The sequence below is a fragment of the Anneissia japonica genome, unplaced genomic scaffold, assembly GCF_011630105.1.
Source record: "Anneissia japonica isolate Jap-2015-1 unplaced genomic scaffold, ASM1163010v1 scaffold585_len4108843_cov191, whole genome shotgun sequence".
Taxonomy (NCBI): domain Eukaryota; kingdom Metazoa; phylum Echinodermata; class Crinoidea; order Comatulida; family Comatulidae; genus Anneissia; species Anneissia japonica.
In genome coordinates, this window is record NW_022716829.1 from 2,312,556 (window position 1) to 2,328,625 (window position 16,070).

Genomic DNA, 16,070 nt, shown 5'->3' on the forward strand with positions numbered 1-16,070 from the left:
ATAATAATTATTTATTTTACTGTTATTTATTAGCTTTGCTTTTTATTTAACCATAATTTCATATGTTGCAAAATACTGAAAACCACCTCTCCCAAATAATTTGTTCTAAAACTAACTGAAGCTATCGAATAAGCAGCACAGCATTTCAACACTCCAATAATTTGTTATTAGTGCTGCTCTTCAGTAGGTTCCTCTCTTGCAACCCCAACAATAAGTGCCACTGGCCTTATCTGGTCATTTATGGTATTTGATTTTACTTATTTGTACTAATTTATTTGAACAACTATTTGTTTGAGGAGCCATAACTTTCATTGCATATTTGGTTTAATAATTGATTGATCAATTTATTGAGTTTAGTATCAAATAATTAATTGATCTACTGATATTTTTTGGTTCAAAATTTATTGACTACAAATTTATATCATAATTTTTTAGGTCACTGTTTAAATATTTTATAAGCAATTTAAATAGGCCAGTGGTGAAATTATTAAGAAGTACAGTGGCAAGTGCACCAGGGAATTGGCACGGCCATCACCCCTCCCAAATATTTCTGAATTAATATGTCAATTTTTGAATGATATCATGAAGCCCGAATTCTGATGTGCATCACTCCACCCTTCACCTCAATAAAGGAAATTATCTCATTGAAAAGATTGCCTAATAGTGCTGTGGGTGTTTCCCATTACAGTACCTATGCTGTCACTGATCTAATCAAACTCATCTTTGTCTGCGATCACTAATCAAACGTCACAGAAATCACCCAAATTACTCTCCAAATTATTTCATTTATGAATCATCGCCATGGTGATGCCAATCATCCTGTCATTGGTAGGCGAAAGTTCATCGATTTCTTGTCCAGAAACCCCGGAAATCTACTTTCCCCCCATTTCTGTTTTTAGGTGAAGGAAACTAAATTAGTTAAAGAGATTATAAGATTAGAATTGTCTTTCTATCTGTAGTTTAAAACCTTTTTATCTAGTCTGAATTCTACTGACGTCTAAATAACTTCTATATTCTTCTGGCATCCAAGTAATTTTATGTTCTCTCTGTCATTCTGGCCTAATTTATTTCCTGTAGAAATTGATTAATAATCATCTGTGTATCTGTTTCTTCTGTTAAAGAGAGAGGAGCATTTGTCTTGGATTACACAGACCCTCAACAGGAACCAACACCTTCACTGCCGAACTCACCAAAAGCGACCACAATGCAAGGAACAAAGCGGAAGACATCAAGAGCCATGAAATTCAATACAATTCCAACTTTAGTTATATCCACAACTCCTGCGAGGAACCCTGATAAAGGGCATATAGGCGTTAAACCGACAGCTGTAGCATGGCCACCGAAACCGACTGGCGGACATATGGACTTTAACCCTAATGAACGATTTTTTGAATGTCCAGTGAATTTTGAATATTATTGTTTGCATGGTGGTGACTGCTTTTACTCAAAGGAATCAAATCGAGCAAAGTGTTTGTAAGTATTACATCAGTTGAATATCAAAATTTAGTTCTAAAAACTACTTTAAAATAAAAACTTAATGACCGCATTAGCTATTATTTATCTATTAATATCCAGAAGGATATGTAGACAAAAATCTATATATCACTCAGGTTCTAGGGAAAAATGCCTTAATTCTGTGTATATACATAGACATACTTTACTGTAACATCAAGAAAATTCAAGAATCTGTTTCTTGTTACAGTCACACATAATAAATACATATAAAAATACAATATGTGAAGGTGCGATATGCCAAACAGTGAAGTTACCCTTTGCTAGAAAAACATCATGTTTTAAACATAAAAAAATAAGTATCATAGGCTTAGGCACTTGAGTTGTTCTTAGTCATGAGAATAAATCCTGTTATCAAGACAGGAATTGAACCCAGGACCTTGGCAATGAAAGACAAGCATCATTCTCATCCACCAAGCTATTGAACTTTACTCATTGTAGATTGCTAGATGGATAGCAGGTTTCCTGATTGCTAAAATTATTGAGCATTATAATTAGGAAATGTTGACGTAAATATAGAACATTTTGGAAGTATTGATTAAAACTAATTATGTTCACCTTATGCAAGTGTTACTTTGCTTGGCCCACTACATTCTTCTTCAGACAGCTAGCTTTCAACACAACACATTTTGTAGCAGGATTAGCATGCCATGTTATGATTCCTCATTATTCAATTACCTGGTGCTACCTAAAGACATATATAATTTATCACCAATCCCCCCATAAAATTTTGAATTACTAAATTCAAAACTTAAAATGCATTTTACAACAATTAAAATAAGTAAAAAATAATTCATGCCGACTAACAAACAATTTTGATATCGAACTGGTGATGGAATAGTTCTTTTCAAAAAATTTATGCTTTGCTGGCAGAATACTGTTTTCTATTAACTTTAAAAATCTGGTGCTACCTATGGACATACAATTTATCAGTAGTCCCCCATAGAATTTTGATCTACTAAATTCAAATCTTACAAATAAAATAAGAAAACAAAATTCATGCTGACTAACACACTATTTTGATATTATAATAATGTTAGTCTTATAGAGCACATAATGCAAAACAATGCTTTTAAGCGCCTTCCACATAAAAGAATTTGAAAAATGGAATGACGCCATAAAATATCCTAGCAGTGACCAAAAAAGAAAATAAACGCAGGAACTCTTTTCACCGCTCAGTTCTAAAGCACTTTAAAGCTGCCATAATTGAGAGCTCACTGGAACAGAACTCACAGGAGCTCGAGCAAAAGTGGCATCTGACTATCCTATCCTACGAACAAAAAAAGTAGATTGAATTTTGAGGAATAATATAACAATTAGATTCAGTCAGTTTTCGAGTTTAAGCAAGATGAGCAAAGTAATTTGTAAAAAGATGATGCTTTAGACATTTTTTTAAAATGTCAATTGACTCTGTGTCTGTAATAGCTTGTGGACGATCATTTCAAAGACAAACAGCAGAAAAGATGAATGATCTATTGCCATAGAAAATAGTAGCCGGTTTTCAGACGTTAAGTTTCTTCTGTGTAGAGGATCTTAATTGCTTAGGACAATATGGTGTGATGAGTTCCACAATGTAGGATGACGAATTTGAAATTCTGAATTTATTAAAATGAAATAGTTCTTTTCATAAGCTGTAAAATTTGGCATGATTTTTTTAAAATATTGTTTTCCATTAAACATTAATAACTTGTAATCTGTTAAAGTGAACAATATCAAATATTTGATGTTTTATAGACGAGTTAGCATGTAGGACATTTAAATTGAAAACAGGCACGCGTTGCAGGCAAACTAATGTTCAGTGGAGGGAGACCAGATACAATGTTGAAGCCCTTGACCTAAAGTGCTGTATCATCTAACCCTTGTTTGCTTGATCTGGAATGGCATGTTAAACCTTTCTTCTGGGGTAATCAGCTCCTGTACTTAAGATAAAATGAATTATCAGATTTGTATGATCAAGCTGTGACTCTTTCACTCGTTGAATTTTCTTAAAGGAAGTTTAGTTTTGTAACTTTACATGGTTTGTGATAAAAAGTTGATGAAAAGGAAATTAAAGAAATATTTAACCGGTTATTGCAAAATCATGTCATTATTGTAACATGAATGATAAGGTTGTATTAAGTTTGTTGCCAACAGGGGTTTTTTGTTTTTTGTTTTTTTCTTTTTGGCTAATGTACTATATCAAAATAGATATTTTAATTTCTCACTTTTAAAGAAAATGAAAAAATGGAAAATAATTAAAAATTACCTTTAAAATCTGTAAAGCAATGTCACATGACATAAGCATTTACAATGTGCAATAGCAAAAAATCTGTGAACAGTGTGTCTATAAATAGGAACTGCCATAACTGTTGCTGGATTTTGATGTTATAAACCAGTGTATGGCCTTATTATTAATGAGTGTAACTACTAGTGACCCTTCTCAATTTTAATCATTAAAAAATGATGATGTATCATTCTTCCCTTTAGAATTGCTCAAAAGTTCCCCACAGGTCATTCTTATCAAGGCTTTGCACCATTCAGTAAACTCTATTTGAACTTTGAAGATATATTGTCAGTTAAAAAATCAGGAAAACATATTAAATTATGACATTTGATGGCTTATTTAAATTACTGTATTTCATTTATCATATAATCAACTTCATTAAGACAGATAGAAAAACAATATTCGTTTTCACAAATTTTTACTACAAAAATCTTTAAATTTATCACCAGCAAATTAAAGGGCATAAAGAATACAGGAACTGTGTTATTTATGCGTCTGCTAACAACATTTTCTCGTTTTTTTATTGTCAATTTAAAGTAAATAAGTTATTTATGATACAGATGATTTTTACCCCAAACACAGACAATGTTGTGTTCTATTCCTGATCACTCTGTCTCAGCGTAAACATGTTTACAGTACCTTATTTCTGTCTCTTATACACATCTAGATGTGTATAAGAGACAGTCCTAACAGTGACCAAAAAAGAAAATAAATGCAGAGGAACTCTTTTCACTGCTCAGTTCTAAAGCACTTTGAAGCTGCCATAATTGAGAGCTTGCTGGAACAGAACTCACGGGAGCTCGAGTGAAAGTGGCATCTGACTGTCCTATCCTACCAACAAAAAAAGTAGAGTGAATTTTGAGGAAAAATATAACAATTAGATTCAGTCAGTTTTCGAGTTTAAGCAAGAGAAGCAAAGTAATTTGTAAAAAGATGATGCTTCAGACATTTTTTTAAAATGTCAATTGACTCTGTGTCTGTAATAGCAAGGAGGTATAATAGCTTGTGGACGATCATTTCAAAGACAAACAGCAGAAAAGATGAATGATCTATTGCCATAGAAAATAGTAGTTGGTTTTCAGACGTTAAGTTTCTTCTGTGTAGAGGATCTTAATAGTTTAGGACATAATGGTGTGATGAGTTCCACAATGTAGGATGGCGAATTTGAAATTTTGAATTTATCAAAATGGAATATTTCTTTTCATAAGCTCTGTAAAATTTGGAATGATTTTTTTTTAAATATTGTTTTCCATTAAACATTAATAACTTATAATAAAGTGAACAATATCAAATATTTGAAGTTTTATAGACGAGTCGGCATGTGGGGCATTTAAATTGAAAACAGGCACGCGTTGCAGGCAAAATAATGTTCAGTGGAGGGAGACCAGATACAATGTTGAAGCCCTTTACCTAAAGTGCTGTATCATTTAACCCTTGTTTGCTTGATCTGGAATGGCATGTTAAACCTTTCTACTGGGGTAACAGCAGACTGCTTAACTTTACTCCTGTACTTAAGATAAAATGAATTATCAGATTTGTATGATCAAGCTGTGACTCTTTCACTCGCTGAATTTTCTTAAAGGAAGTTTAGTTTTGTAACTTTACATGGTTGGTGATAAAAAGTTGATGAAAAGGAAATTAAAGAAATATTTAACCGGTTATTGCAAAATCATGTCATTATTGTAACATGAATGATAAGGTTGTATTAAGTTTGTTGCCAACAGGGGTTTTTTGTTTTTTGTTTTTTTCTTTTTGGCTAATGTACTATATCAAAATAGATATTTTAATTTCTCACTTTTAAAGAAAATGAAAAAATGGAAAATAATTAAAAATTACCTTTAAAATCTGTAAAGCAATGTCACATGACATAAGCATTTACAATGTGCAATAGCAAAAAATCTGTGAACAGTGTGTCTATAAATAGGAACTGCCATAACTGTTGCTGGATTTTGATGTTATAAACCAGTGTATGGCCTTATTATTAATGAGTGTAACTACTAGTGACCCTTCTCAATTTTAATCATTAAAAAATGATGATGTATCATTCTTCCCTTTAGAATTGCTCAAAAGTTCCCCACAGGTCATTCTTATCAAGGCTTTGCACCATTCAGTAAACTCTATCTGAACTTTGAAGATATATTGTCAGTTAAAAAATCTGGAAAACATATTAAATTACGACATTTGATGGCTTATTTAAATTACTGTATTTCATTTATCATATAATCAACTTCATTAAGACAGATCGAAAAACAATGTTCGTTTTCACAAATTTTTACTACAAAAATCTTTCAATTTATCACCAGCAAATTAAAGGGCATAAAGAATACAGGAACTGTGTTATTTATGCGTCTGCTAACAATATTTTCTCGTTTTTTATTGTCAATTTAAAGTAAATAAGTTATTTATGATACAGATGATTTTTACCCCAAACACAGACAATGTTGTGTTCTATTCCTGATCACTCTGTCTCAGCGTAAACATGTTTACAGTACCTTATTTTCCCTGCTGTAGCTCTCTTTTGTATCTGTAAAGTATAATCTTAACCGATCTTATATAATAAGCGAAAAATATTTTATCACTAAAGTGGCTCATCCTACATCAGTGTGAATGCATTTCCTTGAAGCTAACTACCTTCAAATGAGTCACAGTCTAATCAATAAACTCTCTGTTTGTATTCTCTTTCGGATTGTCATTTTTTTTTTTTTTTTTTCCCAAACAGAATTGTTCACATTTTTTAAATTGCTTACAAATTTGCCGATCAAGAAACTTGGTGCCAAGTATTCAGTTCGTAACCATGCAAGCACATCTTTTCTTTTTGTTTTCATTGTTATAACAGTGAACAATAGATTTGAAGGTAAACCGCTCTTAGAAGTGTCATCGCTTAACAATTGTCTTTGTTATTGCTCCTTTTGTCATCGTTGAATACTAGGTTACGTCCCACATGTGTTCAAAACATTTTAAGTCAGACTGTCAGTAGGTTTCCAGGATATCTGCTGACAATTTCACAACTGATAAAACCATTTTAAGCACTAGTATCTTAAATATAAGCTTGTGTTTTGAAAATCCACGTTTTAGTAAACTTTTGAATATGACATACTTGACACTTCCAACTTCAGGGTAAGTTTTCAAGCCATGTTTTGTTAATGTAATTAAAGATTGACAGGTGGAATGTTGGCTTTGGTAACCTGTATCTTATCTTTTTACAGGTGTGCATCAGGATACATGGGAGCCAGGTGTGAGCTCCTGGATCCTACCTGGGAAACACCTAGTTCTGAAACCGGTAGCAGTTGGAACTTGCTCATCATAATTGCTAGTGTTGTTGGTCTTTTTCTCCTCCTATTAGTAATTCTCCTAATGTTCCTGTATTGCTACAGGTAAGCATAACATTTTCCATTATTATTATTAAATATTATTAAAAATATTTAATAAATAAAAATATAACTTGTGTAGTTTTAAAAAAAAATGATTTGCAGTTACTATTCTTTTAATTGATGAGTGAGATTTGTTTGATTTTTAGGTCATTTTCTTCCTACTTTCACTTCATATTATTTTAACTGGCCTGGCATTACAGATAAGAACTACTTAACATACTGTTACTAACAGGTAAATTAAAATTAGATAAAAGTTGTGTGGGCCAGAACAAAATTATGCATTTTTTCTTTCTGGATGTCACTAGGTTACGGAAGCATAAGAAGATTCCCCAACCAGAAGATGTACCTTTACAGATGCGGCAAGGGTCGCTACCAATGCAGCCAAACCCCTGCAACCCCAATACATATGCAGCTGGTATTGCAACTGAAACTGCTGACTCGGAATCAAGGAAGGCTGTGAGTTTCTTTAAATATCATATTATTTAATCATTCATTAAAAAATAGTGACACTGAAATATTAATTCTTATTTAATAATTCTTAAAATTAATTACAAAATCTATTTCATTTCCGTTATTTGCTGTATTATTATTTACTTTATACTGTAGGCACTTTTAGTACTATTGTACTGATTTTCAAAGTGGTAAAGTGATGAGAAACGTATGCAGTGTTATAAATTAGGAATCAATAATAAGAAGAAAAAAAAAGAAGTGTCATTGATGTAGAACATTATTTGAAATGATTTTGGAATGAAAATATTGACATTTTTGGAAATCAATTTTTAATGTGTTCATTCCAGCTTTTTGATGATCAATATTATTATTATTATTATTATTACAGTATTATTACAGTATTATTATTATTATTATTATAAGAAGAAGAATAAGAATAAGTATATCAATGTGAGTTTGCATCACTCCTAGAATAATAATAATAATAATATTAATAATAAAAACAATAAAAACAATAATAATAATAATAATAATAATAATAATAATAATAATAAAGTCTTATATAGCACATAATATAATAAAAATGCCTCTATGTAATGGACATGAACAAAACAATTATTATTTCCTGCCAATATTCCACATTGGAAGAACCAGGTTGTTATGGGTTGGCTATGTGTGCCTTTAGTATGTATTGAGGGTCCCTATGATCAGCTCTGGACTGGCTGGATGGACCACCCTCGCAAAATATTGTTGAAATAAATAATATTTGGTACGTTGATATAAATGTTATCAGAAGTGCCAAGACTAAGATTTGAACCCAGGACCTTCTGATGTGTGTGTAGACATTCAACCAACTGAGCCACTGTAGTTTCAAATCTGATTACAAGCAATTCAATTTTCCCACTCTAGCACATGCATGGAACACCACTAGTTCTTGATGAATAAAAAAAAAAAGAGATGAGAATACATCTTCATCTTAATCATTTAAAACAAAATAGGATTTCAAAATAATCACTCAAATAATTATAATTAAATGATTATTGTTTGGGTTTTCAGAGGACTTTGGGAGATTATCGAAGACTAGGTACATTTGGCAGACGACATAATGATGATGATTACGCCCACATTGAAGAGGATTCTAATCACTACATGATACCACGACCAACGAGTAACGCTTCTTACAGTAGTATATCAACACTAAGCGCTGGAAGCTCTAAAATGAATCAATACGCTGAAACGGTCACACCTCCCTCACCACCAGCAAACCAATACACAGATGCAGATGGACATTATGCCTTGCCACCTCCGCCACCAGTGAATCAATACACAGAATCGGACGGACTCTACGCTGCCTCGACTTTCATGTCTAGCACGAAACGTCGGGATTATGTACCTATGGGAACATCTGCAAATGGCTCGCCAAGAAAAGCACACACTCTAGGCAGGAGAGAACTTGCATCCTACATGAGTATGGATGACCGTCCACTATCACAACATGAGTACTGGGTGACAATCAACCGCAATGGAAAACTAGACCATGTGTACTATAATTCAAGAGACAAGAAAGAAGGCCTCCAGTAGACAAGAAAGGCCTCAAGTAAAAATGACAATCTCTCCAGATATGTGGACATAAGGAGTCTTTAAAGTTACTGGTTGCAGATATAAATGTCTTCCAATATCGATGGACTTGTAGACTTAAGTCTTCCAAAATGATTAAAATGAACAAACACAGAGTTTCCTCATTAATTGATGATGTGAAGATTTTTCATAATTGATGGGCTTTCCAAAAGACCCAGTATTGGTCTTCCAAAATAAATGGACGTACCAACAAAACTATCTTCCAAAATAATCCAGCTTTGTAGATACAGATATCTTTCAACATGGATGGACGTATCAAGATATTTGTCTTTTAAAATGGCTGGCCATATGTACAAAACTGTCTTCCAAAATTTATTGAGACGTGTAAGCAGAATGTTGAAGTTATGTCATTTCCTTATGACTATGCGATGGTTGGACCTACCATGAAAACTGTTCAAAAACATACATTTATTGGTAAAACTCTCGTCCAAGATGGATGTACAAGTCCACATAATTGCTTCCAAATGGACAAAGATACCACCATAGCTGTCTTCCAAAATGGCTTAAGATGTGTAAATAGATTTTTGAAGCTATGTCATCTCCATGACAATGCGATAAATCTTGATGATTTTATAGATGTTGACTATGATTGGTTGATGCTGGTCACATATCATTGTCATGCATTAGACCTAGAGAAAATCTTATTGTGTGATTTAAATTTAATGCTTTGTAGAAGACTTTGTCTAAAAGACAATTATTATATTTAAAAATTTAGATAAATATTTAAAGGTAATTAATGTTAGTGATACCGGTAATATCCCTGTTGAATACATGAAGTACTACAATATTACTGAAATTTTAGTAATTAGATGAAATTGTATTACACTTTCCAAATTTTATAAAAAATATGCCAGGTGTTTTGAATTTGATTGGTTTCCTCTGTTCCTTTTTTCCCTGTTCCTTTTTTCCCTTTCAATTTATGTGACATAGTGATCAAATGTTGTATACCTTATTCAAACATGATAAAATGTTATATGCAATGCATAGGGTTACATGCATCAGTGTGAATGTGCATTTGGGTAGGGTTAGCATAGGTCACCTGCTAAATATGGGCATGTCACATAAATTTGTCACATAAGGTTTAATAGTGTGGACATAGCTTCAGGTTAGCATTTGTCCCCTGCTAAACTGCATCTGTGTGAATGCGTGTCTGTAATATTACCATGTGTCCACTTCAAATTCAACGTAAGGAAAACAGACATCACAGAGGTTTGTAATGTTCCCGACATATTTAGCATCGACCTGTGCACATGCTCAGTAAACACAATTTATCTTTAACTATGGTGCCACGCTGTGGCGCCACTCGACATTGGGCAAGGTTTGCATTCACATGTGTGAGGACAATGGTGATTTTGATAGGAATATCTCAGGAAGTCTGTGTAACATTTAACATGCATCCTGTGCAACAATTTGTCTCTTGGGTACTGTATTTGTGATCCGTACAGGATTATGACTCTTTAGGAATTAATTTTAGTTTAATGAAATACATGCAATTATAGAAAAAAATACATGAAATACAAGGACAGTGTACTGTTGAAGAGTTATCAGGAATGAAAGATGGCACAAAAACAAACAATACTGTACAAGGCTATGCTGTTGGAGAGATATCAGGCTGGCAAATTATATACAAACAAACAAATAAACAATACAAGGCTACTATACTTTAGGGGAGATATCCACGATAGCAAACTGATGCATAAACAATACAAGGTCAAGTAAGGAAATGATTATCTGGAATGACTAATTATACCATTATAAACAAACAAACAATATCAACACTAATTTTTACTAAAGCAGTTAAAATTTTGTAGAGTATTTTCTTGTAATTTACTTTTTAAGTCACACAAGTCAGTAGTACATTTTGTTTACAGCTTCAGAAGGATCACCTATCATTGACTACATCCAACCTTTTCCTCTATCTGGGCAGCATTTCAAACAGACTGCAGTGCAGTGCATAACATTGACCATCACATAATCATTCATTGCCACAATGAATTTAGATACAATACCTCAAACTAAAGGACCATGTGACATTTGGACCCAGACCCCAAACCGAGCTATGCATCCATTTAAGGATGCCAACTAAGTAGGACTCTTTTTAAGTGTAGTGAATATTATTTCTGTTGCCTGAAGGAGTGGACCATCCTTTGGTTGTGAGGTAAATCCCTTTAAGGATTTATCTACTATTGAAATTAGTGTTATAATATTCTTTAGTTATTTTTAACACAGCTGTTATACTGTAACTATTTTATGAAGAACTTCAATATTGTAAATAAGCCGACAATGTAGACATACCTTTGTTAATATTAAAAATAGTAAATATGTATTAAATATATGTGAATTCCAATTATCTGGATATGTAAATAAAACGTGTTCGACTTAATGGTGGTATAAATTCAAATACCTCTATGTTTGTACTGTTGTATTTCAGACAGTTTTCAAGATGGTCTGGTTTGTCACTTTGGTGCCAAAATAGACTAGAAGTCTTTCGGTAGCAAATAGGTAGTGAATTTGTTTACTGGTATTATTGTGATTCAGTATTAATTTAAGTCATTGCTATATACTAGGATACCAAGATCGTTTTTAAAGTGATCTTTCATATAATATGTTATTATGCTTAATGATCTTAAATGCATGCTTCCCTTCCTTTAGGCCTAAAATATTAATCCTTTTTTAAAATAAACATTAAGAATCGCATAATCTGTTTATCAGGCAATAATTCAACACAAGTGTCAACTTTTGCCATTGAGCTAGAAGACTCTTGACCTTTAACTGTTTTAAAGTTTCTGGTTGTCATTAAATAGAGAGGGCGCCATAACAAAGAAAGGAATAATCCAAGTAAACAAACTCTTTCAGAGCTTTATGGTGTTTTGGTGCCAACAGACTTTGAGCAGGTGGCACTCAGAAAACTTGAATAACAAGTGTTGTTTTGAACAACAGTTCAATCACTTATATGCCAAGTAGTAACAAATCAATTTTATACTCACCGACCTATGATAAGTCAACCGTAACTCTTTCATTAAACTACCTTCCAACTCAACTTTCATAAAACATATGACTTTCAATTGTACATTGTGCTTTCCTCCTGCAAAATGCAATAAATTCCATCTGGGATCAATAACCATGTTTGTGTAAGAATCATTTGTTGTCATGTGTGTGCTATTTGATTTGATCTACTGGGGGCAGATGCAGGACTTTGTGGTAGGGGGTGCATAATAATGATGATAAAATTTTGAGAATATGGACCTCCATGTGCCTGGAAATTGCATTCCCATACTTTTAAAATCTTACTGGTAGCCCGGAAATTGCACTCCCATACTTTTAAAATCTTACCGGTACTATATTTTTAGTGATAAAAATAATATGTCAGTAGGACGATACAGCAATTATTTTTCTAAATGGTTAGTATTGATTGTTTATAGAAGACACCTATCAATATCATTCTGTCATGATATGAACATCTAATGTTAATTTATTGTGACTCGTATAAGCATGCCTAAACCTAGTTTATCATCATCAACCAAACATATAATTAATAAATTTTATTTCCCTTCTGCGAAATATCAAAATACAACATAAAATAAAACCCAATATAGGCCTAAACTACGGAATATTATTGCTGCGAAGCAGCCATTTCATATTCTTGACAGCAATTTGACCTCTGAAAGGTCATTGTTTGTCAAAAAACAAGGGCCTAAGACAACTGAAAAGCGGAGTTTCCTTCTTTCGTTCTGCCAGGTAAAATCAATTACTTTAGGCGACGTTTGTAGACTAACCTACACGTACCAACGTCTGCATGTGGCGACGCTCGAGTATTACTATTCAGCGTTTATACTATATTTCTAGGTTTCCTATTTCTACGTTTAATCGGCCCATATCTCAGCCACAATATTTTGAGGCCAATATTATTTTCGAACCCAGAACTTATTTATTAGCCAATTTCAGCGTGCTAATTATTACATTTAGGCGACGCTTGTTGTAGACTGGCATACACGGTACCAACGCTCGTTTTTACTATGTTTCTACGTCAGCTCGTCAGTGTTCTAATATAGACAATGGGTCGTGTCTCATATTATTTGTTATATTTTTATTATTCATTATTTTCACTTGACTCCCATAAATAATTTTGTTCGAAGGACATTTATAAGTACTTCGCAGCACTTCAATTGCAATTTGCAATTTCTAGTTATTATATTACTGTTAACTGAGGAAACTTTTTGGCATGCAGGGTAATGTATTTCAACCAAACCTATCTTTTGGCAGTAACACATTTAGCTGACTGATTAAAAGGTCAATAATAAATTCACCAACCACAAGCTGAACTACAATAATTATCATCTTTAATACTATATGATGGTGGGTGTGTTAAAGCCTGTGTCATTAGCCCTGGATATGCACAGGAATTACCACTATGCTTACAATCATGGCTCCCTACCTATCTATACCTAAACAGGTTTTAAACGTATTCCTGAACAATCTGTTCATAATAACACACATATCAGAATTACCTTTTATTTCCAGAAGCAAGAATTATGATGAAATAAGTAAACGTTCTAACTTCTAAGCAGATCATCTTTCCATACAGTACCTCTTTTGTTTCTCTTTACATTTGAAATCAACAGAGGGCGTTAACATCCATCGATTTTATTTGGGGTTTTTTTTTTGCCCATATTTTTCGAACCCATCATACCTTTTTTTTCAAAAGTCGTGACGTCATATAATATAGTAGTTCTTAACAATTTGATACCAAACGTTTCGCCAATAAAATGAATAGAAAGGGGTCGAATAAGCCGAAATTTTGCTGCCAAAGTTTTAACCCGTTTTACGGTATTTTGAAAGACGGACTCTCGGAAGTTAGTTGGTAACACATAAATACGTACACTGTACAGATATATCTATAATTGTGGGCAAAGGTAGACCGCGTCTGTATTTCAGACAATTTTTTAGATGGACCGTTTGTCATTTCGGTGCTGATCAGTGGAAAAACGTCTTTGGTATAAAATAGTTTTTTTGACTGGCAATATTGTGATTCAGTATTTTTGAGTCATTGATATAATGTACTACACAGTATACCAAGACTGTTTTTATTGTGTATCGTAAGTTACATTCGATTATGTTATAATACTACTTAAATGTTGCTTCCCTTCTTGTAGGCATAAAATATTACATCATTGCCGCTGAAATACAGTTTTTTGAATCATTTTATTAAATAAACATCAAAGGAATCGCACAATAGGCCTACTCACAGAAATATATTAGTTTAATATAATACCTCTATGGCCTACTTAATAGGTCATCTGTTTATCAGGCAAATAATTCGACTCAAACTCAAATGCCGGAAGTTTTACCATTGAACTACTGTACAGCTAGACCTCGGTCCTTTCTGAAGTTTATGGTTGTCATTAATTAGAGAGGGCGCCATAACAAAGAAGAAGAGAGCCATGGATAGATAAAGCAATTATAACAAGTTAACAAAACCATATAAAGAGACAACTAATAGTGTCTCAGACAAAACGCAGTCAGTCTGTGTGGAGTTTTGGCGCCAAAAGATTATTAAACAGATGACACTCAATAATGGCTGAAGAGCTCAAATAACAAGGGTTGTCGATTATTAGTTTTTCCTCTTCATTCAATTTCCCATCAAATCAATTGTGACAATCAATATCACGGATATATGATGGCAACCATATTTTATTCAATTACTGACCGACTTTCATTAACAGTATCGCTGTAATAACGTATTAATGTAATATCTTAGGTTATTGGCCTATGCCAAAATAAAAAAATCCCTGGTAGTAGTAGGGTACACGAAGAGAGTTTCAAGGCACATGCCCAAGAGTCATGCTTTTAGCAGCAGTTGGCGTCAGAAATGGGTGCAATATATCCGGCGGAGGGGTCTAAGCCAAGGGGCCGATGAAGGCTCGGAATAAAAACTCCCTTGTAGTGTTCACGGGGAGAGTTTTATGGCTTAGTGTTGTCCAAAATGTGCTTTTTAGACCGGATTAGCAGTCAAAATAACGTTATTTAGATAGGTAAATTATTATCGTTTTAAAAATTGTTGATCCGACGACCTAGAAATGCGTTGGACGGCAGGGGGATTCAGGTCTGTCCGACGGTGAGAAGGGTCCACCCTGACCCCCCCCCACCCCCACTGAAGCTACCGTACCACTGGCTTTTAGATCAAAATATTAGGGATTGGCAATCGAAAGATGGATAGGCAAATTATTATTTGCAACATACGTCGTGGCGTCGGATGACGGGCCCCAGGCCTATCTGACGTGGGGGGGGGGGAGATTTTCCCTGACGACATACTGACGAGGTGTGATAATCACAAACGTATTTACCAGAGGACCATGGTTTGCGAAGACTAGTGTTTATTACATGGAAATTGCTTTTGAACACTTCTAGGCTCTAATCATGAATATGATCATTCTCATTATTAAATTGTTGACGACAGCAATTCTGGTCCCGTTCATTATTACAGCGATCTTACCGCAATCGATTGATTTGCACACGGTACACTTTTTTCTGACGTTTATCTCTTTGTGACGTTTTGAGTTAAGCATGTCTTGACACGATATGCTGCGATATGCTGTGCAGAAACTATTTTAGTGTGAAGTCATTACCTACAAATACTGTTTTAATTATTCACAGTTTGTATGAATAAAATAATAATATGTTGTATAATTTTAGATATTATATATTTATGCTTCATGTATACGTGTATCAGTGCAGAATATGTGATTGTAATCAGACAAAATGTATTTGTTTGTGCCTTGAATCCCTTCTTTGAAAATAGTATGTTCTATTTTATTCGCGCTGATTGAGAACATCCA

At 33.5% G+C, this 16,070-nt stretch overlaps 1 protein-coding gene across 1 annotated transcript in view; it reads left to right on the forward strand.

The window, feature by feature from the left end:
* LOC117109913 (low-density lipoprotein receptor-related protein 4-like) overlaps positions 1-12,355 on the forward strand; it is a 68,097-nt gene extending 55,742 nt beyond the window's left edge. Inside the window, exons 17-20 of the mRNA XM_033252383.1 lie at positions 1,122-1,473; positions 6,982-7,149; positions 7,452-7,602; positions 8,653-12,355. Coding sequence (XP_033108274.1) covers positions 1,122-1,473; positions 6,982-7,149; positions 7,452-7,602; positions 8,653-9,177 — 1,196 coding nt within the window. The 3' untranslated portion in view covers positions 9,178-12,355. The remainder of the gene's footprint in view (positions 1-1,121; positions 1,474-6,981; positions 7,150-7,451; positions 7,603-8,652) is intronic.
* The last annotated feature ends 3,715 nt before the right edge of the window (positions 12,356-16,070 follow it).